Raw genomic sequence first — 22,629 nt, 5'->3', positions numbered from 1 at the left:
GCAGCTCTGTGGTATCCACTTCTGTGGGCCATTCTCTCACCCGAAAAGGAATACAAAAATCAGTTAAGCGTTACATACGACGGACATCTCAATCGCAGGGTGCGTGCATTTTTGTTTGTTTTTGAGTTTGTTGTCCTTCCCCCGCACCTCCGATTAGCACGGTTGGCTATGTACGGGTGAAACAAGTTCAACATACACAAATGATGACGACGTTGATGTAGATTATGATGAAGAAACACATGTTCATGGTTGGGGCGTTCACACCTCGGCCATGAAGCTGTAGATCTGGCTGTCCCTCGAGGCGTCAACGAACGCGCCATCGCGACGATCCACAGCGGAGGCGAGGATCCCCTCCGAGGCGAGGCCCATAGACGCAAACTCGGAGTGCTGCTCGCGATGTACGCACGGTAGCAACAACGTCAATGGGCAGCAGCAGCAGCAACAACAACAACACAAACAACAATACCAACCAATAACAACAAATACGCAACATCGACAAACAACGACAAAAATATGAATTAAAAATCAACAAGCAACAATAACCGACTATAATAAACAACAACATCGACAGCGGCAACAACAACAACAGTGAAAAAAAATCATCATCACGGCCAGTGCTCTTGTGTTGGCAGTGTTGATGATAATGATGATGACGGTAGTGTTAGTGGTGATGACAGCAGTGTTGTTGTGGTCATTGATGACCATGACGGTAATGGTAAAGATGGTTTCGATTATGACGATGATGATGGCAGTGATCATCACCACCTCCACCTCCTCCTCCAGGATCTCTCACCTCGTTGTCCGCCCATCCTCTGTTCTCTTGGCTCAAAGTCGCGACTCCCGCGCGGAACCCCGAGGAGCCCAGTGTGGTTATCGGCCACGATTCCTGCACACGTAGCGCCATGCGGTGGAGGTCCTTTTTATCCGCGACCCTATAAACCGCAACTCGTCTCAGCCCATCGTCACCCTCCGGGTCGATAAAACGAGTACTACTTAGGGTGGTACTTTTAATTAATTTTTTTATTCACGACGTACATTTCTTACGCGATTCGCTGTGCACGGCTGCACGTGATTTTGCGCGCGGCTGCAATTTGGCTGTTGCTCGGTCGGCGTTACTCACTCCCTGCTGCTGCTCTCTACCCCCCCCATCCCCCCCAGCACAATTTCCCATTCGGCTGTTTCGATGCGCACTGATGGCCACTTTTAGTAAAATAAAGATCGAGCGTTTGATTGAGGTGGGGGAGTCAACAGTGCTTCTCCAATGGATAGACTCAACCACCCCGTCCCCCGCCATAGGAATGAGGAATGTCCACCGCTAGGGACAGAGCTGCAAGCGGGCGATCAGCACCGCTCGCTCATTTGAGCTGGAAATCAGAGTATTTATACTGGAGGAATCCGATGAGGTACGAAGCTCTTTCTCACAGATGTCCAATGAGGGCGGGTCAGAACGTTATAGCAACAAACAATACAAAAACATTATTTCAGTGCAAAGTAGCGGAAAGGTAAACAACTCATTTGAAATATATTTAATCACTTTGACCTGGCCTGACCTTGAAATTCATATTATCAACGTTTTTATTTATTAAATGCAGTCCAATCCAATCGTTATTTCACCAGAAGTTGGAACCAGTTCGTTAAGATAAATTTGTAAACCGAGGCCAGTTATCTCCTTTCCCATTCGTCATGGGAACGTGGGAGTGCAGAGATGTCCTTTAGAGCCATCAAACTCAAGACATGCGTTATCAGGACCCCTCGGGGTGGCCAAGTTAATTAGCGATTTTCTTGAAGAATTTCACCTCTAAACTACACATGTATGACAGCAAGGTCAGCGTCGTAGCCTTGTATGACAGAAATGTCGTCACACAAGGGCACTGGAGTACGTGCGATCTTGATTATTGGTGCGGAGATTGAATACGTCACTAAATGTCACGTGAAACATCTACGAAACATCAAAATACATAGTCGAGCGTGTCTATAAAACAGCTGGTATATATGGTGGACTTTGCCCAGGGTGCACACAGCCAAATTATCTTCTTGGTTCTTTCGGTAAAGTCACGTAGAATGGAAATAATAAAATAATACAAATAAAACCTAATAATGGAAATAACAAAATAATAAAAATACAACATTGTAAAATAAATAATGTTTCATGTTTTCTTATTAAGTATTTTATTATGTTTTATTTTTATTATTTTATTATTTCCATTCTACGTGACTTTACCGAAAGAACCAAGAAGATGAATCCCTGCAGTCACGAAAGCTTTAAATCGAAATTTTACAGCCCAATTAGTCCATGATGGAGGACGGTGGTAGCATTTGCCACCCTAGACGGTGCCGATTAACCCCCTTTGGCTCACGGACTATTTGGGGAAAAGGGGGGGGGGGGTAGAGGAGTGGGGGGGGGGGGTGTGGTGGTCCGTGAGTGTCACTCACCAGGGCCGCACCGTCGCCCCCCAGCAGGGCCGTCATGCCTCCCACAGCGGCCCCTGTCCCGCCGGACGCGACGGCCCAACCCCCCAATCTCTGAGCTCCGTCGTCCGTAGCGGCGGCGGCGGTGATGTGAGCGGCGCTTCCCAGCCCGACCGTGGTGCCCTGCTAAGGGAAGCCCAGGGGGTGTTTTCGTGGCATTAGGCTCGCTCAACAACAGCCGGTTCACCTTGCAACCATTTTCGCAATCGGATACCTGTTCGAGAATCGGAATCATATTTTCTTGGTTCTTTCGGTAAAGTAACGTAGAATGGAAATAATAAAATAATAAAAATAAAACATGATAAAATAATTCTCACGACGTTTCGGCCACAACGCAAGCAGCCGTCCTCAGGTGGAAAACGGTCATTCAGACTGTCTTCTCGACAGACCTGTTCTCCACCTGAGGACGGCTGCTTGCGTTGTGGCCGAAACGTCGTGAGAATTATTTTATTATGTTTTATTTTTCTTATTTTATTATTTCCATTCTACGTGACTTTACCGAAAGAACCAAGAAGATGAATCCCTGCAGTCACGAAAGCTTTAAATCGAAATCATAATATTTGTTTAGACTGAAGGAGTAATCCGATGAGCTGTAAAACTCTTGTTTCACAGATGTCCAGTAGGGATCGGGTCAAAGCGTTACAACGACAAACGATACAAAAACACGATAGGAGTGTAAAGTATAAGAAAGGTAATGAAATCACACAAAAAATACATACAAATAAAACAAAATCTTTATTTTACCAAGTAATGCTCGCTGAGCTATATAGAGTAGCTCTTTTTCAGAAGCGCCCTTGGCCACAAATGATAGCTTATCATGTGGCAATTTATAGCAGGCAAACAATCTAAAGTATTATGATGGGATAACTGACTCAATTGACTAGCAGATGCACCAACTGTGCTCCGCAACTGTGCAAACTCGCTGCGTTTTATCCGCCCGTCGCTCTGCTCGTTGTTGTGAACATCGCTCCTCCGCTCACGCCCCCCCCCAGCCCCCTCCCTATTGTTGGAGGTGGACGCCCCAAGCCGCCCAATAGTGTCCTTTACGAGCCTCCCCCATGGAGGCCGATTTTGGCACCGCTGGTACCGCCACATATACCCACGAAACGTACCTCCGTTCTCACGGCTGCGCCTCCATTTGCCACGGCCGCCGCTGCCGCAGATGATCCGTGTGCCGCGCGAGCTCCATTTGCCGCCGTGAACGTTTTGGTTTCGGAAACAAAGCGCGACTCTTGGACGGCGGCTCTGGACCCTGCAGCCATTGCAACCTGGGTCCCGTTGGGCGCATTTAGCGATGTTGCCGCCACTGCTCCTGCGATCGGAACCTGTGGGAGGAGGAACAACGATAATGATTCGTAATTAATTTTGCTGGTGCAGCCGCGTTGTTGGTGGCAAGATGTTGCCTCGCCTGGTATACGTTCCATTCATTGGCTACCACATTCTGATAAGCCCCCCCCCCCTCTCCTCCCCCTTAACTTGTATTTAAGAACTTGCATCTTGAAATCCCTGCCTCACTTGATACAGCAAATCTGGCTGTGACGGTCCCACCTGATGACGGAGACTTGTGTTGCCTCCTAAACGTCGTGATATTTATTATTATTTTATTTTTTATTAATTTTAATTTCATTTTTTACCTACGTGACTTTACAGAAAAAACTAAGAGTAGGAGGACGTGGGTTCGATCCTGACCCTGATGCTTGCTGCTGTATATTTGGAGTTTGCGTGTCTCTCTCCTCGTGGTCACGTGGATTTTTCTCCGGGTCCTCCGGTCTTTCCCTCCACGTTTAGAATCGACATGCATTTAGAGTATTTGTGCTGCTATACATTTCCACGTGATGATAAGACACTTCGTTGGGCTATCATTTGTGGCCAGGTCGCTTCTGAAAAATAACATAATAGTTCAGTGGGCCTTACCTGGAAAAATAACAAAAAATTGTTGAGTTTAAAAAACATTTTTACCACGTACCTTATACTAACCCAGTGTTGACACAACACGTGGACATGCAGATCTCCCTCTCTCTCTCCCTCCCTATATTGTGACCACAGCAACCTGGGCGGTCGAGCGCTAAGAGGGCCCACGTGCGAGCGGGGCTGGAAGTGAGCTGTGGCTATAGAGGTGGACGGGTGCTCACCTTGTCCACCTCTTCGCCCTTGGTCCAGGTGGACAGCGAGCTGTGGGGGGCGTCCACCAGCGAGTAGAGGACCGACTTGGCGCTCTTCCCACGCTTACAGCAACAGCAGAGCAACAGGATTGCTGTGGTGCACAAAACAGACAAAAAGGCCCCCCGTCCACCCCCCCATATAAGCTCAAGAGACTCACCATTGGAACCTCCTTTTGGCGTCATCTGGTCCAACACCATGTGAGACTAGGCTCTAAGAAAAGCTGTCTCGGGTGTGGACCGATCAATTTCAAAGACAGTGCATACATTATCAGGGTTGTGTTTTTTGTTTGCATTCCGACCGCAGGTATTGTGGTCAATGCAAACATGACTCCTTGTAAAAAATGTGTCAGTTTTGTGAGTGTGATTGCATGTGATTGTGTGTTAGTTTTGTGTAAGTGTGCATTGTCTTTGCGCGTGCAAAAACCAGCACCGGCCAAGAGCAGTCCCAGTAGCCCGGCCAGGATCCCAGCGATGGCGCCGTCCGAGAGATGGCTGCCCAAGGCCTTCCCAGCCTCCCCGGCCGCAACGACGCAGTCCGGTTCGGGATGATCGCTGGTGTCGCATGGGCACACGGAGACGTTGAGGGTCCGCGTGGCCCCGAGGCCGGCTCGGTCCGACACGTGCACGGGCACCGAGTGGAGGCCACGTGGAATTCGGGGGCCTCCACGGTACTTCACAATCGCCGACACGCCTGGACGCACGCACGCACGGGTACAACAAGTTCAAGTTTATTTATTAGGTATAGCCCTGTGAGCCATTCGGCTCTTGAATCGGGTGCAACCGCAACAAACAAACAAAAACATGAACAAGAAACAACTTAAAGTGAATATGTGACTAAGTGCAAACAGAAAATCCAAGAAAAGACAGCAAAATATTGCAGGAAAAAAATCACTGTACACCAACGCTGTGTGCAAAAATCCCAGTGGGATGCAAGTCAAACAACAACAACAACCATAAGACAACTTAGATTAAGGCCATCAGTCTAACTCTGTACTACAACAAACAAACATGGCTAATCCAATACATCTTCTTGGTTCTTTCGGTAAAGTCACGTAGAATGGAAATAATAAAATAATAAAAATAAAACATAATAAAATAATTCTCACGACGTTTCGGCCACAACAGGTCTGTCTTCTCGACAGACCTGTTCTCCACCTGAGGACGGCTGCTTGCGTTGTGGCCGAAACGTCGTGAGAATTATTTTATTATGTTTTATTTTTATTATTTTATTATTTCCATTCTACGTGACTTTACCGAAAGAACCAAGAAGATGAATCCCTGCAGTCACGAAAGCTTTAAATCGAAATTAAACCAAAAAACTTTTCGAAATCACCAAAATAAAGCTTAAACAACGTGTGTGTGTGCGCATGCGTGCGCGTACCAGTGGAAACATGTGTGCAAAAGAGCTTAATAGCTCATCGGATTCCTCCAGTATAAATATTCTGACTCTGAGTAAGTGCCCGCCCCGGTTTTACTTATCCCAGAGTCGCCCTCCATCTAAGGTACCCCGCACCGCCAATGATCACGGTTGACTGCGTACGGTGCGAAAGAAATTCAACATACATACACACATTCCATCACCATCATCAGCAGCAGCCGTGATCATTCCGCACGAAAGCATAACAAAGTCACCACCACCTCTGAAGATCCCGCGATGCAATAATCCATTAAGCACCCGCACATGAACGGATTTTGTCACTCCATCTCCCTGGTGGACGCGTTTTAAAATGCCGTTCCCATTCCTTGGCTGTCCCTCTCTCATTATTCTTGACCACCGTCCATCATCCGTTTTAGCCATGACATGTCCTGCCCAAGTCCCCACTTAATTTTTTTTTGGTTTAACACGTTGGCTTACATATCCATGGTACTTTCGGTAAAGTCACGTGGATAGAAAACCAAAATGAAAATGAAAAGCAAAAAACCCACGACGTTTCGATCGCAACACAAGCGGCCTTCTTCAGGTGGAGAGAAAAAAAATATTGGTCGCGTAAGCGTACGCGACCAATTTCATCCATGAGGTTTTTTTGCGTTAGATCGCGTAAATATATAAATGTGTCGTGAAACCCACCACCACCCGACACAACCAACGAGTAAGGGTTGTCCCGTAAACAGAACATGCCAATTCGTCACTAGTACAGCACGCCGGTGTGTTGTAGAGCCAAGCCACAACATATTAAAAAAATGTATATTTAACAGTTTGGATGATGTTGGTACATAGCCTGTGCTCTCTAATCCACGTGGTTCCTCTTCCTGTTTCTCAGTGTAATTCAAAGCATTCATTTCTCCACGCTGCTTTGTGTACTTTTTGTTCGTGACCATATTTACACACCATACATCATAGCAGGTAGTGAGTACCAAATCCTCAGTTGGCTACGTACGGTGCGAAAGAAGTTTCAACATAAATGCATACATAAGATGCTTCGCAAAGCAAAATGCACCCCAAACTTGTACAAGGTGCCAATAAAGTTACACAAATATTGTCACACACACGCGCGCACGCACCAGATTGTAAGACCCACACCCGACTTTTTACTTTAAACTAAGTGGGGAGGTGGGGAGGGGAGGGTAAGTGTGCCTTGTAATCCAGAACAAAAGGTAACTCCCCTGGGATTGATAATCCCATCAGACACAGTAAAAAGTCCCGGTTAGTGTCAGTGGCGCAGTAATGGTACCAGATAGTGACAGATTTGGTGGTAGGTCTTAGTGTCGTGGTTCGGTTAGTTGTAGTGGGTTAATTGTGGGGCAAGATTTGTAGTAGGCCTAGTGCTAATGTTATGGTTAGTATTAGTGGTAGGGCTAGTGTTAGTGACATGGTTAGTGTTAGCAGTAGAGCTAGTGTTAGTGACATGGTTAGTGTTAGCAGTAGAGCTAGTGTTAGTGACATGGTTAGTGTTAGCAGTAGAGCTAGTGTTAGTGACATGGTTAGTGTTAGCAGTAGAGCTAGTGTTAGTGACGTGGTTAGTGTTAGCAGTAGAGCTAGTGTTAGTGACATGGTTAGTGTTAGCAGTAGAGCTAGTGTTAGTGACATGGTTAGTTTCAATGGTAGGGCTAGTGTTATGGTACAACTTGTGTTAGAGATAGGGCTAGGGTTAGTGACATGGTTAGTGTTAGCAGTAGGGCTAGTGTTAGTGACATGGTTAGTGTTAGCAGTAGAGCTAGTGTTAGTGACATGGTTAGTTTCAATGGTAGGGCTCGTGTTATGGTACAGCTTGTGTTAGAGGTAGGGCTAGTGTTAGTGGGATGGTTAGTGTTAGTGGTAGAGCTAGTGTTCGTGACATGGTTAGTTTCAATGGTAGGGCTCGTGTTATAGTCCAGCTTGTGTTAGAGGTAGGCTTAGTGGCATGGTTCGTGTGAGCGGGAGAGATCGTGCTCGGATGGGAATCCGGCCGTGACGAATTTTGTTGGGACTATGGGTCAGTCGGACTGCCCACCATCAGTTTCGGTGATGGCCCAGGTCTCCTGAGCCTCCGTTGGGATCTCGAACGTGAACGGAGCTCCGTTGGCGTCCGAGTCCGAGTCGTTGGCCGTGACCTGCGAGCACATGGGGGTTGTGGACACGCAGAGACGCACGCACACACGCGCGCACTTACACACACACACACACACCACACACACACACACCACACACACAGGCAGACACCACACACACACACCACACACACATACAACAAACACACACACCACACACACCACACACACACACCACACACACACCCTAAAGCCATAGATCCCCGTATAGCCTTAACGGACTGTTGGGGCAAGTGCTGTTAGCCAGAACCGATGAAGGCTGGAACAGCACACGAGGGGGTGGGTGGCCAGCACCACGCCCGGCCGCCTTTGTCTCCCCAGTGGCGATGTTTACACACCGCACGAGGTACTCATTTCAGGTTGAGTCGACCTAGGGGAGGCCCAGGACCGGTACAGATAATCGTCACTGGTGTTGGCCATGAGGGGGAATCAAACTCGGGTCGCCGAGTTCGTAGCGCAGCGCGCTAACCGCTACACTACCGCACGCACACCACACGCGCACTCACACACCCACACGCGCACTCACACACACACCACGTGTCACGTCAACAGAGATCCTGCCAGAGCCTGATTTAAAACGTTAAGGAGTGGAAAAGGGTGGGAGTGTGGAATCCTGAACTCTCAGATTTTTTTTTATTGACCTCTCTGCATGAAGATAATAATGATATAAATAAAAAAACATGCACTGTGTTCTCTCCCGTAAATATCAATATTCTGGGTATTGGCGATGACCAGGGCTGGAATTGGGAATCTTTTCTGGGAAAACCAGAGCATTAAATGTTTTCTCCTCCCCTTACAGAAAATAATGAAATGTAGTAAAGGATGTATGGTTTATATCTTTCATTATAGCACCATATGAATACACAGTGCTGGAATGGGCGGGGGGGGGGGGTCTGTAATGTATTTTTTTCTAAACAGAGTCCCTACATGAATAAATATATGTATACATTAAATGTATTTTCTCCGGTAAATATCAACAATATATAGATTTTCCTGGCCTTCGTGCGTGTGCCACAGGTTTCCTTGGGATTTCCGTGAAGTTCAATTCACCTTCTTCGCCGTATTAACATCTGTGCTAAATGATCGTTACATTTACGTTAAGAATTGTAATGCATATATATATATTTTAAAAAATTGTCTAATTATTTCGCCAAACAAATTGTATCGACGTAACCCAGGCCACCCTTGCAAGGCAGGGCGATGTTGCAAGTGTCCCAAAGGAACTGCACTTTTTCGATTTAAAGCTTTCGTGACTGCAGGGAATCATCTTCTTGGTTCTTTCGGCAAAGTCACGTAGAATGGAATTAATAAAATAATTAAAATAAAACATAATAAAATAATTCTCACGACGTTTCGGCCACAACGCAAGCAGCCGTCCTCAGGTGAAGAACAGAATCTGAATGACTCTGTCTTCTCAACAGACCTGTTCTTCACCTGAGGACGGCTGCTTGCGTTGTGGCCGAAACGTCGTGAGAATTATTTATTTTGTTTTATTTTTATTATTTTATTATTTCCATTCTACGTGACTTTACCGAAAGAAGCAAGAAGAGCACTGCACTTTATCTGCTGGTGAATTAAAGGAGCATGAAGTGCGTCCGAGTGTAGCTCGATGTACCCCACATTCATTGAACCCTGGAGCAAGATTTATGCACAGTGCGGGTTATTGTTTCCTCTTCTTGGTTCTTTCGGTAAAGTCACGTGACTTTACCGAAAGAACCAAGAAGATTAATCCCTGCAGTCACGAACGCTTTAAATCGAAACACGTACGTATGTTGGACTTCTTTCAGCAAAGTCACGTAGAAGGGAAATAATATAATAATACAAATAAAACATAATAAAATAAAAATTCTCACGACGTTTCGGCCACAACGCAAGCAGCCGTCCTCAGGTGAGGACTCACGTCGTGAGAATTGTATTTTATTATGTTTTATTTTTTATTATTTTATTACTTCCCTTCTACGTGACTTTACCGAAAGAACCAAGAAGATGAATCCCTGCAGTCACGAAAGCTTTAAATCGAAATTATTATTTCATTTTAAAACCAAAACCAAACACCCCCAACAGAGCGGCGAAGTGGTTTCACCTTGACATAGTTGGGCCCCGTGTCACACAGGGCCACGGCAGGCTGTACCAATGCAGGGGGGTTGTCATTTGCGTCGTCCAGTTGAATGGTCAGGGTGCTTGTGCTCGTGCCTCCAGGAGAATCTGCACAGGGAGGGGGGGACGTGGGATTGAAACGGCGGCCGGTTTCCGTGTGACGCTGTCCTCTCATTGATTCACTGGTCAAAAAAAAAAAATTCTGGCCTGAACTCTGATCTCAGATTTGCTCTGTCACATCGATTTTTATGCTATCGGCATACCCCATTTTCATTGATTTTACCAGAAATTAACTCTGTCACTTATGATTGCAAGTTGTTGCGAGTCAGTGACTGCTTTAGTGTTAAAATATGGTGCTGTATTTTTAGGATAGTGTGTTTATAATATCATATTATGTAGATATCCACATTTATTTAATATTTTTCTTCTGCAGTTTTTATTGAAAATGCAATATTTTATATCTCAAAAACCTGATGGGATAGACAAAAACTGATGCCAGATTTGGAATCAGCACCCCTTAAAATTACCTTAAACCCGTTGGAATACCTTATGCTAGAAAAAGTGTGTTGACCAGTGTTATCATTGTCATCATCATCGTCGTCACAGTCTCTTAGCAGGCAGGATTTTGCAGGCAATATTGTGATTCACAATTGGCAATATTGTGATTCGCGATCGGTGTGACGATTTATATTATTCACAACTAATTAGTATTATTGACCAATGATATTATTCACGACTCATTTATCTGGGCCAATTACTCATGAATACACTTTGCTTGTAGCAGGGTAGCATTTCAAGTTAGTTTAACTAGACCACGTTTGATCACCAATTATTACGTAAAAAGTAATTATGTTAATAATAGTTTGTAACAAAAAGAAATTGAGCGGGCGTGGTTATTGATAAAGGGGCTAAACTGACAGAGGAAGAGGCTGACAGCTTACCATGTGTCCCATTTAAGCTGTGTCCACACCCTGAGCAATCAGTTGCACAACTTGGTTGCATGCAACTCAACCGGTTGTGAGCAGTTGTGCAACCGGTTGCTGCGATCAGAGACGGACTCACCCTCCAAGCGATCTGCTCAGTGATGTATTTAATCACGTAGCAATATTGAGGCAACCAACATTGGTCGTTAAAATCCTGCGCAAGCTGTTCAAGCTCCTTGTTGCAGCCCCGCTCAGACACGGACGAAGCAATTGCAGGCGATCATGTTGCGTGATGTCGAAAGCGATTTGGTTGTGCAACTGATGGCTCAGATGCGGACCTGGCTCTAGGGTAGATGTCTATGGGATAGGGCGGATAAACTAAAACATATTTTAAGTGTTTTTATTTTTTTATCAGGAACGGCCCAACGAGCTGTATAACTCGTTACCAGAAATGACCCGGCCACAAATGATAGCTCACAAAAAGTGGTTTATCACGTGGACATTTCTATTAGCCAATATTGATTCTAAATATGGAGGGGAAAACCGGAGGACCCGAGAAAAACCACGTGCCCACGGGAAAAGAGACACGCAAACTCCAAATACACAGCAGGCGTCAGGGTCGTGATGGAACCCACGACCTCCTGTATACCAGACGAGGCAGTTAACATCTCGCCACTGCGGCGCCCACGTGGCAACACCTGGGTCGACTGCTATGAAGGTGGCCGTGTAGGTGTTGTTGACCACGAAGGGCGATTCGCGATCGGGTGGACGCTTTGTGGTGATGGCGCCGGTCTTTGGGTCGATAATGAGCCATCCTGCCGGGTCAGACAGCACACCATACCTGCCAGGAAGAAGAGTAATGACTGAGCACCTATTAAGATCAATTCGGCCAAGTGGATACTGGTGGTAGGGAGCCACCACCAAAGCCACCAAAGACAAAGATCCCCGGTATAGCCCAAAGAGGCTGTTGGGGCAAGTGCTGTTCGCAAGCACCTATGAAGGCCGGCACGGCACACGAGGAGGTGGGTGGCCAGCACCACGCCCGGCCGCCTTTGTCTCCCGAGTGGCGATGTTTACACACCACACCTGGTACTAATTTGAGGCTGACTCGACCTAGGGGAGGCTCAGGACCGGTTCAGATAATCGTTACTCTTCTTGGTTGTTTCGGTCAAGTCACGTAGAAGGGAAATAATAAAAATAAAACATAATAAAATAGATTTACACCATGGGAACCTCATTTGCCAGTAAAAAAATATGATAATTGTTTTTTTACCCTTCTATCTGGCAACAAAACTGACACCTTTTGGCGTCATCTGGTCCAAACCATGTGAGACTAGGCTCTAAGGAAAGCTGTCTCGGGTGTGGACCAATCAACTTCAAGGACAGTGCATACATTATCAGAGTTATGTTTTTTGTTTGCATTATGACTGCAGGTATTCTGGTCTATGCAAACATGACACCTTGGAAAAAAAGGTGTCAGTTTTGTTGCCAGATAGAAGGGTAAAAAAACGTTTATCATAATCAAATAGAACCAAGGAAGATGAAACCCTGCAGTCACGAAAGCTTTGAATCGAAATATAATCGTTACTGGTGTTGGCCGTGAGCAGGAATCGAACTCATAAGGCAGCGCGCTAACCGCTACACATACCAAATGCACGCACGCGCACGCGTACACAACACCGTGAGACAAACACCTGCCCCCACCTGATGTCGCTCTGCGCCGGACCATCAGGTCGCGCGAAGGCCACGGCGTGCATTGTGGCAATCGTGCCCCCCGAGCTGATGCCCTCCAGCATCTTCACGTCCAAGTGACGCGCCGTGAGCACGGGCCGCTCGTCCACGTCGCGCACGCGCAGCGTGAACTTGGCCATGGAGGAGGCGATCGTGGCCGAGTCTGGGGGGGGCCCCATGAACGGCACCTCGTTCTCGGCGAGCACGGCCAGCTTGAGCGAGCTCACCTTCTCAAAGTCCAGTGGCTGGTGGGGAGGGGGGGGGAGGCGGCAGTGAGGTGGGGTGGGGTCAGAGGTCGCAAACGGGTTTTGATTCCTTACCCGTACCCGGCCGCACCAGGGTCGAAAACGGGTACCTGCACCCGTACCCGGCCGTACCCTACCCGTACTTGCCTGGGTATGGGTATCGGGTACCTGATTGCGACCTCTGGGATGAAGCCATGTTTCAGGTGCGGGTGGGTTGATTCTAGGAACTTGAATTGTGAGAAGAGACAAGACGTTTGGAAATGAGTGACAAACGGTGATTCACCAGTGACTCACGGCCTACCCGTACCCGGCCGCACCAGGGCCGCAAACGGGTACCCGTACCCATACCCGGCCGGGTATCGGGTAGCCGGGTATCGGGTAGGGTACGGGTATCGGGTACCCAGTTGCGACCTCTGGGTGGGGAGCAGTGGTGGAGCGAGTCTGAAATGCTCTTCCGATATTAGGAGGCCACTGGAACTAATTTCTTTAGAATTGCTTTTTGTGTTTAACCACCGCACGTCCGATTAGCATGGTTGGCTATGTACAGTGTGAAAGAAAAGTTCAACATAAATACATCTCCTTCGTCTGGAATGCAGGAGGAGGTTCAATCCCGACCCTGACACCTGTACATTTGGAGTATCCATGTCTCTCTCCCCATGGTCGCATGGATTTTTTCTCCAGGTCCTCCAATTTTACGCTCCACATTTAGAATCGTCGTCACGCATTTAGAGAGTATTTGGCTGCTATCAATTTCCAAATGACAATTTCGCCAATATCGTTGAGCTTTCATTTATGGTAGCCAAATCGCTTCTAAACATATCTATATAGCTCAGTGGGCCTTACCTGGTAGTAGTGGTAGAATCAACATGCGTTTAGAGTATTTGTCTGCTATAAATTTCCACACGATGATAATCCACTTCGTTGAGCTACCATTAGTGATAGCCAGGCCGCTTCTGAGCTACGTAGCTCAGTGTGAGCCTCATCTGCTGCTAAAATAAAAATAGTTTAGTGTAGTACAGGTAGTCCTCTACTTACGATCGAGATGCGTTACGACGACCCCATCGTAAGTCAAAAATATCGTAAGTCGAAGATGGCCTAGCCTACCCAAGAGTCTTAAAGAATGGTGATAATTTAGCAAAACAGCAATTTACATTACCGTACTGTATAAACTATCCACTGTATGCATTTATTAATTACAATACTGTATTGCACAGTACAGTGTAAACAAAAAAAAACAAGGTAAATTCTTAGCCTACCTATATGAACTGCAATTTAATAGAAAGTTTTTTCAGGAAACAATCCTATCTGCTAAAAAAACGTTTAACATGCATTGAACGTATCGTATCGTGGTAACCTTAAAATGAAATCGCTAAAGCTACGTATCATACATGCATTGAACGTATCGTAACGTATCATATTGTACTGTACTCACCAAGATTCTGTCCGTCGTCTGCATACTTGAACGATGTTAGGTAAAATTTTTATTTAAAGCTTTCGTGACTGCAGTGATTCATATTCTTGGTTCTTTATATTTATATTATTTTATTATTATTTCCCTTCTACGTGACTTTAAAAAATAAAAATAGTTGTATATTAATATGATTTTATTATTAAAACAAATTTTTATTTTATTTTATTATATATATTTTCATATTTATATTATTTTATTATTTCCCTTCTACGTGACTTTACCGAAAGAACCAAGAATACGATGTTAGGTTGTTGATGGCAATTTTGTCGAATCGCTATCGCCATCGTAAGTTCGAAATATCGTAAGTCGGACCCCATCGTAACTCGGGGACTATCTGTATATATGGGTGTGGGGTGGGGGGGTGGGGGCTGGGTGTGGGGGTGTGGCTGGGCACCTTGATGAGCGTGATGACGCCCTCGTTGGTGACGGGGTCGGTGTCCACGCGGAACTGGCCTCCCTCGTTGCCCCGCACGATGGTGTAGCGCCCTCGCCACGCGCTCGTGTTCACCTTGTCGGCGTCCGACACGCGCACGCGCCCCACCACCACCTCCTTCGTGTTCTCGTCCACCTCCCCGGACAGCTGGGGAGGAGGAGATGGACAGGGTCAGGGTTAGGAGTTGGGGCTGTTGTGCTGATTCAATAACAATGGGCGTCGGGGTAATTGATGCCCTGTCTCTTGCTCCCAGTCGCGAACTCCTTGCAGCGGTCGCAGAGGTCGCAAACGGGTTTTGATTCCTTACCCGTACCCGGCCGCACCAGGGTCAAAAACGGGTACCCGTACCCTACCCGTACCCGGCCGGGTATCGGGTAGGGTACGGGTACCCGATTGCGACCTCTGGGATGAAGCCATGTTGCAGGCGCGGGTGGGTTGATTCTAGGAACTTGAATTATGAGAAGAGACAAGACGTTGGGAAATGAGTGACAAACGCTACCCGTACCCGGCCGGGTACAGGTAGCCGGGTATCTGGTAGGGTACGGGTATCGGGTACCCGGTTGCGACCTCTGAGCGGTGGTGGCTTTTGGTTCGCCATCGAACAAAGACGGTGGTCACCGCATCGCGGCGCTTTTGGATGCGCTTCCCGGGCTGTCTGGAACGTTCTTGCTTCCGATATGAGGGAGCCACTTGAGCTATGCACTGTTAAATCATCTAGATTGAAAGCTCATTTTTTTAGAACTGCTTTTTGTGTTTTGTTTGTTGGCCTCTAATTAGCATGGTTGGCTACATATTGTGCAAAAGAAGTTCAACACATACGATGGGGCCGAGTCTATCCACGGGACACCCATTGTTGATATCCCCACAAACTGGTACTCGTTTTATCGACCCCCGCAGGAAATAAGGATTGTGAGCTGGTCGCTCTACCACTGATCCACCGCATACACGCGTATTGATAGATGATAACAACAATAGTGCAATATGTTATACATAGGATTTCACGGCCAATATAAAGAATAATAATAACACTGGTCAACAAAAAAAAAAACATTTTTTTCTGGCCTGGACTTTTGCAACTGTTTTAGACTAATTTCAGGGTGCTGATTCCAAATCTGATCTCAGATTTGCTCTATCACATCGATTTTTATGCTATCGGCATACCCCATTTTCATTGATTTTACCCGAAATTAACTCTGTCACTTATGATTGCAAGTTGTTGCGAGTCAGTGACTGCTTTAGTGTTAAAATATGGTGCTGTATTTTTAGGATAGTGTGTTTATAATATCATTTTATGTAGATATCCACATTTATTTAATATTTTTCTTCCGCAGATTTTATTGAAAATGCAATATTTTATATCTCAAAAACCTGACGTGATAGACAAAAACTGATGCCAGATTTGGAATCAGCACCCCAAAATTACCTTAAACCCGTTGGAATACCTCATACCAGAAAAAGTGTGTTGACCAGTGTTATCAAACCCTAAACCATCAGCTTAAAGTCCAGCTGTGGCAGTGACCTAGCAACAGTTGGGTGGCTCATCACACCGACCACCCGTCTCAAGATTCTTATCGTCCTGTGAGGTCAGAGCCCGAATTTCGAATTTCACATTTCATCCATCCCTCCGATTAACACGGTTGGCTACGTACATTGCGCAATAAGTTCAACATATTTCGATTTAAAGCTTTCGTGACTGCAGCATTTCATGTTATTTGGGTCTTTCGGTAAAGTCACATAGATAGATTCAAAGAAAATAACAAAAAACTACAACGTTTCGATGGCAACACAAGCGATCTAAACGTCGTAGTTTTTTGGTTATTTTCTTTGAACTTATCTACGTGACTTTACCGAAAGACCCAAATAATAGAAGTGAGTATTGACGACGTTTCTCCTGCCTTGTTTGTGGAATAGCTGCAAAAAAGGGCCCTTGCCCGAAACGTCGCCTATCATATAAATACATGTTTTTTTTCGATTTAAAGCTTTCGTGACTGCAGGGATTCATCTTCTTGGTTCTTTCGGTAAAGTCACATAGAATGGAAATAATAAAGTAATACAAATAAAACATAATAAAATAATATATTTTAAAATAATATAAATAAAACATAATAAAAAAATATATTTTATTATGTTTTATTTGTATTATTTTATTATTTCCATTCTACGTGACTTTACCGAAAGATCCAAGGAGAAGTTAAACATACATACCTACGTACATACAAACCACACACACACACACCCTGGGGCAACCGGTCATATTTTAGCTTCCACGCTCTTCTTTGTACGCTCCGCCTCGTGACCTCCAGTCTGCCTCGAATGACCTACTCGTGAGCCTGGACATGGGAGGGGCGTTGGGAAGTTTCTACCGCACCTCCTTGGCCACGACCTTGGGGGCATTGTCGTTGATGTCAGCCACAGTGATGGAGACGGTGGCCGTGCTGGACAATCCGCTTCCATCTCCGTTGTTGTCGGCCACCTCCATGACCAGCGCGTAGTACTCCACCGTCTGTGCACAAAGATAAAGGCACAGATCTCTCAACACCCATGTAGCCTACGCAGGCCGTAGCCATGGAGTCAACATTGGTGGGGACCAAATCTTCCAGGGGGTCTAGAGGTCACCCCCCCCAGAAAAAAAATCTAAATTCGAAAACTAATTTCCTGCCTAAAATATTTCAAAATTCACTAACACATTGGATGGACTTGTCATTATTCTTTTTTACAATAATGTCGAATAGTGTATTGTATTACGTTGCTCTGTTTTTCACCTTTTCTTGTTCCATTGTATGTAATGGCAGAGATTAGGGATGAATAAAGTACAACCATAACTACAATCATAAAAACAGAAATCTATGCATTGTTACATGAAGACAAGTCCAGATATTGTGGCCAAGGGTTAGCAAATTGTTATTTTTATTTACACAGCATAGCTATTAAAACAAAAAATATTGTTTACAGCAATATATTGAGGGGGACATTTTGAGCACATTTGAAAATTGGGGGGGGATGTGTCCCCCCCAATGTATATTATAATTACGGCCTTGTAGCCTACGCAGGCTGTTGGGGGCAAGTGCAGTTAGCGAGCACCTATTAAGGCCGGGACTGTAGCACACCTACAAGGGTGGAGGGAGGGGCGGGGGGCACCATGCCTGGCCTTTTTGTCTTCCCCAATGCCGATGTTTTGCACAACTCATCAGGTACTCATTCAAAGCTGAGTTGTCCTAGGGGAGGCCCACAACTGGTTCAGATATTCAACACCTGAACGTTGACCGTGAGTGGGAATTCAAGTCGGTTAGCCTGGTTCGTTGCGCAGTGCGCCAACCACTGTGGTACCAGACAACAACAACAACAACAACCGCCATTCGCCACTAAGTGGAAGTGACGTCACCACGACGCTTGTGCCAGGCCATGTGCACGTTGAGGCCACGTGAAGTGTCGAACGCCCGCTGGCAGGAGGTCACGGGGCAGACCCAGGTGCGCACATACACACATACACACACGTGACCACGCTCTCACATGCTCACGTGGCCAAGTGAGCAAATGACTGGGTGGATGAGCAAGTGAACATTTGAGTGGCTGAGTGAGTGAATTAGTGAATGGCTGTGTGAGTGAATGAGTGAACGGATGAGCGAGTGAGTGGTCGAGTGGCTGAGTGAGCCGTTAAGTAGCTGAGCGTTTGGATGCTTGAATTGTTTCACAGGCGGCTGAGTGACTGTGCGTGCGAGCGAGTGAGTGAGCTGCTGATCATTGCGTGAGTGAGTGGCTGAGTGACCAAGCGAGTGAGTGGCTGAGTGACCAAGCGAGTGGTTGCGTGGGTGAGCGAGTGAGCGAGCGATCAAAGTGGGTTGACCTCGCGGTCGAGCTGGGAATTGGTGCGGATGACACCGTCCGCGGGGTTGACCCTGAAGTCGGTCCCCTGCGGATGCTGGGATATGAGGCGGAAGGCGAGGGCAGTGGCCGGGGTTCCGGGCTCGTCCCGGTCCGATGCCATCACCTGCACTACGAATGTACCTGCACGCACATGGCGTGCACGCACATGGCGTGCATGCAACGAACCCTCATCACGATTGTCGTCGGCCAGAGTCAATCCACTGCCAATCTCGGCGTAGCTCGGTGCTCTGTGGGGAGGTGCATGGGTGGGCGGAATTCCGGATATGCACGACAGACAGACAGACAGATAATCCCTGGTGGGCAGTGTGGAACCTGTTGTTCCTACCTGTAAAAGCAGTGAACTATTTGTCCTTTGTAAACGTGACACATGTTTCACTTCTAGATTTGAAGCTTTCGTGATGAGCCCCTCCCTCCCTACTCCCCCCTTAACTTGTATTTAAGAACTTGCATCTTGGAATCTCTGCCTCACTTGATACAGCAAATCTAGCTGTGACGGTCCCACCTGATGACGGAGACTTGTGTTGCCTCCGAAACGTCGTGATTTATTATTTTATTTTATTTCTACATTTACTTTTAGTAATTTTTTATTTAATTTTTTACCTACGTGACTTTACCGAAAAAACCTAAGAGTACATGTTTTACTGTTTTAACCGTGTCGGGTAGTGCCGGGTTACGACACATTTATAAATAACGCGAGCTAACCCAAAACCCTTTATTATGAATAATATTGGTCGCGAAAGCCTTACGTGTCAAACTACTGTACATAGCTCCAGTTAGTTGGGGAGGGGGAGGTGGGGGGACCTTTCTACCTGATACAATTTTTTGTAACAAAATAAAATAAATAAAAATCCACTCCACTGCTCGACCACACGCAGCCCCGTGGGGTGGTGAGGACGTACCCTTGGCGGCACCCTCGGTGACGCTGGCCGGGTATGTGGCGCGCGAGAACTCCGGCGCGTTGTCGTTGATGTCCTTCACGTGGATGACGAGGTCGAACGGAGTCTCCAGCGCGTTGCCCTGCTCATCGTAGGCCTGCACCTTCAGCTGCCGCCCGACACACACACACACCACGTGAACAACACCAAGGTCTCATATTCTTAGGTTTTTTCGGTAAAGTCACGTAGGTATAAAATAAAAATTACTAAAAGTAAAAAGTCACGTAGGTAAAAAAATAAAATTAATAAAAATAAAAGGGGAAAAATATATTTATATTATTTTTATTTTACTTTTATTAATTTAAATTTAAATTTTTTACCTACGTGACTTTACCGAAAAAACCTAAGAATATGAATCCTTGCAGTCACGAAAGCTTCAAATCTAGAATTAACACCAAGGTCACCAACCCACACATGTACAAGGCCCCTACTACTGACCTCCTGCATACCAGGCGAGGAAGTTAACATCTCAATCACCGCGGCCGGGAAGGCGTCACTGAGCTGTGTGTAGCTCTTTTTCAGAAGCGACCTGGCTATCAAAAATGACAGCTCAACGAAGTGTCTTATCATCGTGTGGAAATGTATAGCAGCCAAATACTCTAAGCGCATCGATAATAGAGGTTTTTGTGGGTTAGATTTACGCTATCTAACCCCCCAAAAAACTCTATTTTGGATGATATTGGTCGCGAAAGCCTACGTGTTAAACTGACTCTAAACGCATGTTGATTCTTAATGTGGAGGAAAAACCGGAGGACCCGGATAACAATCCACGCGACCACGGGGAGAACATGCAAACTCCAAAGAAACAGGCGTAATTGTAGATATCGAACCCACGACCTCCTGCATACCAGGCGAGGGAGTTAACATCTTGCCACCGTATGATATAGCCTACACCAGGGGTTGGCAACCAAAATAAGAAAAAACAATTTTTTTTTAGATTTCGGTAAAAATAAAACTCCATTTAAAGAGTGGATGGGTGAGTAAGTCACTAGGTGAATGACTGAGTTAGTGGATGGATGGGTGAGTGAGTAGGTCGGTGGATTATACAGGTAGGAACAACAGTTCCACACTGCCCACCAGGGATTATTTGTCTGTCGTGCATAGCCCCTCCCAAACAAGCACGCCCCCGGATTGGTTGAAGTGATTCACGTGACCGCGAGCTTTCTGTCGTGCACGAATGCGCTGTCCAACCAAGTTCCTACCTTAATTTTAGAACTTTCGTGACTGCAGGAATTATTATTTGTTTAATAAGTTCCTACCTGTCCACTCCGAAGGAACGTGTTTGAGTGAGAGAGCGATCGAGTGGATGAGCGAGTCAACAGGTGAGTCAACGCGTGAGTGGGCGCGCAGGCAAGTAGATGGGCAAGTGAGCGAATAGATAAGTGAGTGAAGCGATAGATGGTGAATTAAATGGTGGGCGAGTGAGCCGTCGATTGAGTGAGCGAATGAGCGAGCCACTGAGCGAGCGAGTGAATAGGTAGGATGGTGGTTGGCTGGGTGATTGAGCCGTCGAGGAAGTAAGTGAGCGAGTGAATGAGAAAGTGAGCGAGCAGGCAAGTGAGAAAGTAAGTGAGCGAGTGAGTGATTGAGTGAATTAATGGTTAGGATGGTGGTTGGCTGGGTGATTGAGCCGTCGAGGAAGTAAGTGAGCGAGCGAATGAGAAAGTGAGCGAGCAGGCAAGTGAGAAAGTAAGTGAGCGAGTGAGTGATTGAGTGAATGAATGGTTAGGATGGTGGTTGGCTGGGTGATTGAGCCGTCGAGGAAGTAAGTGAGCGAGTGAGTGAGAAATTGAGCGAGCAGGCAAGTGAGAAAGTAAGTGAGCGAGTGAGTGATTGAGTGAATGAATGGTTAGGATGGTGGTTGGCTGGGTGATTGAGCCGTCGAGGAAGTAAGTGAGCGAGTGAGTGAGAAATTGAGCGAGCAGGCAAGTGAGAAAGTAAGTGAGCGAGTGAGTGATTGAGTGAATGAATGGTTAGGATGGTGGTTGGCTGGGTGATTGAGCCGTCGAGGAAGTAAGTGAGCGAGCGAATGAGAAAGTGAGCGAGCAGGCAAGTGAGAAAGTAAGTGAGCGAGTGAGTGATTGAGTGAATGAATGGTTAGGATGGTGGTTGGCTGGGTGATTGAGCCGTCGAGGAAGTAAGTGAGCGAGTGAGTGAGAAATTGAGCGAGCAGGCAAGTGAGAAAGTAAGTGAGCGAGTGAGTGATTGAGTGAATTAATGGTTAGGATGGTGGTTGGCTGGGTGATTGAGCCGTCGAGGAAGTAAGTGAGCGAGCGAATGAGAAAGTGAGCGAGCAGGCAAGTGAGAAAGTAAGTGAGCGAGTGAGTGATTGAGTGAATGAATGGTTAGGATGGTGGTTGGCTGGGTGATTGAGCCGTCGAGGAAGTAAGTGAGCGAGTGAGTGAGAAATTGAGCGAGCAGGCAAGTGAGAAAGTAAGTGAGCGAGTGAGTGATTGAGTGAATGAATGGTTAGGATGGTGGTTGGCTGGGTGATTGAGCCGTCGAGGAAGTAAGTGAGCGAGCGAGTGAGAAAGTGAGCGAGCAGGCAAGTGAGAAAGTAAGTGAGCGAGTGAGTGATTGAGTGAATGAATGGTTAGGATGGTGGTTGGCTGGGTGATTGAGCCGTCGAGGAAGTAAGTGAGCGAGCGAGTGAGAAAGTGAGCGAGCAGGCAAGTGAGAAAGTAAGTGAGCGAGTGAGTGATTGAGTGAATGAATGGTTAGGATGGTGGTTGGCTGGGTGATTGAGCCGT

The 22,629-nt window shown here is 46.4% G+C and overlaps 1 protein-coding gene across 1 annotated transcript in view; it reads right to left on the bottom strand.

The window, feature by feature from the left end:
* Positions 1-22,629, bottom strand: part of LOC144951620 (B-cadherin-like) — a 33,210-nt gene that overhangs the window by 1,076 nt on the left and 9,505 nt on the right. Inside the window, exons 4-17 of the mRNA XM_078881902.1 lie at positions 19,844-19,988; positions 18,904-19,064; positions 17,428-17,562; positions 15,021-15,206; positions 12,884-13,155; positions 11,878-12,020; positions 10,243-10,364; positions 8,063-8,162; positions 5,062-5,322; positions 4,602-4,723; positions 3,582-3,794; positions 2,434-2,595; positions 794-886; positions 265-387 (exon numbers count right to left, since the gene is read on the bottom strand). Coding sequence (XP_078738028.1) covers positions 265-387; positions 794-886; positions 2,434-2,595; positions 3,582-3,794; positions 4,602-4,723; positions 5,062-5,322; positions 8,063-8,162; positions 10,243-10,364; positions 11,878-12,020; positions 12,884-13,155; positions 15,021-15,206; positions 17,428-17,562; positions 18,904-19,064; positions 19,844-19,988 — 2,238 coding nt within the window. The remainder of the gene's footprint in view (positions 1-264; positions 388-793; positions 887-2,433; positions 2,596-3,581; positions 3,795-4,601; positions 4,724-5,061; positions 5,323-8,062; positions 8,163-10,242; positions 10,365-11,877; positions 12,021-12,883; positions 13,156-15,020; positions 15,207-17,427; positions 17,563-18,903; positions 19,065-19,843; positions 19,989-22,629) is intronic.

The sequence above is a fragment of the Lampetra fluviatilis genome, chromosome 63 (assembly GCF_964198595.1).
Source record: "Lampetra fluviatilis chromosome 63, kcLamFluv1.1, whole genome shotgun sequence".
In the NCBI taxonomy this organism is placed as follows: Eukaryota; Metazoa; Chordata; class Hyperoartia; order Petromyzontiformes; family Petromyzontidae; genus Lampetra; species Lampetra fluviatilis.
Note: the sequence above shows the minus strand (reverse complement) of the source record. Positions and strands in the feature narration are given on the sequence as shown.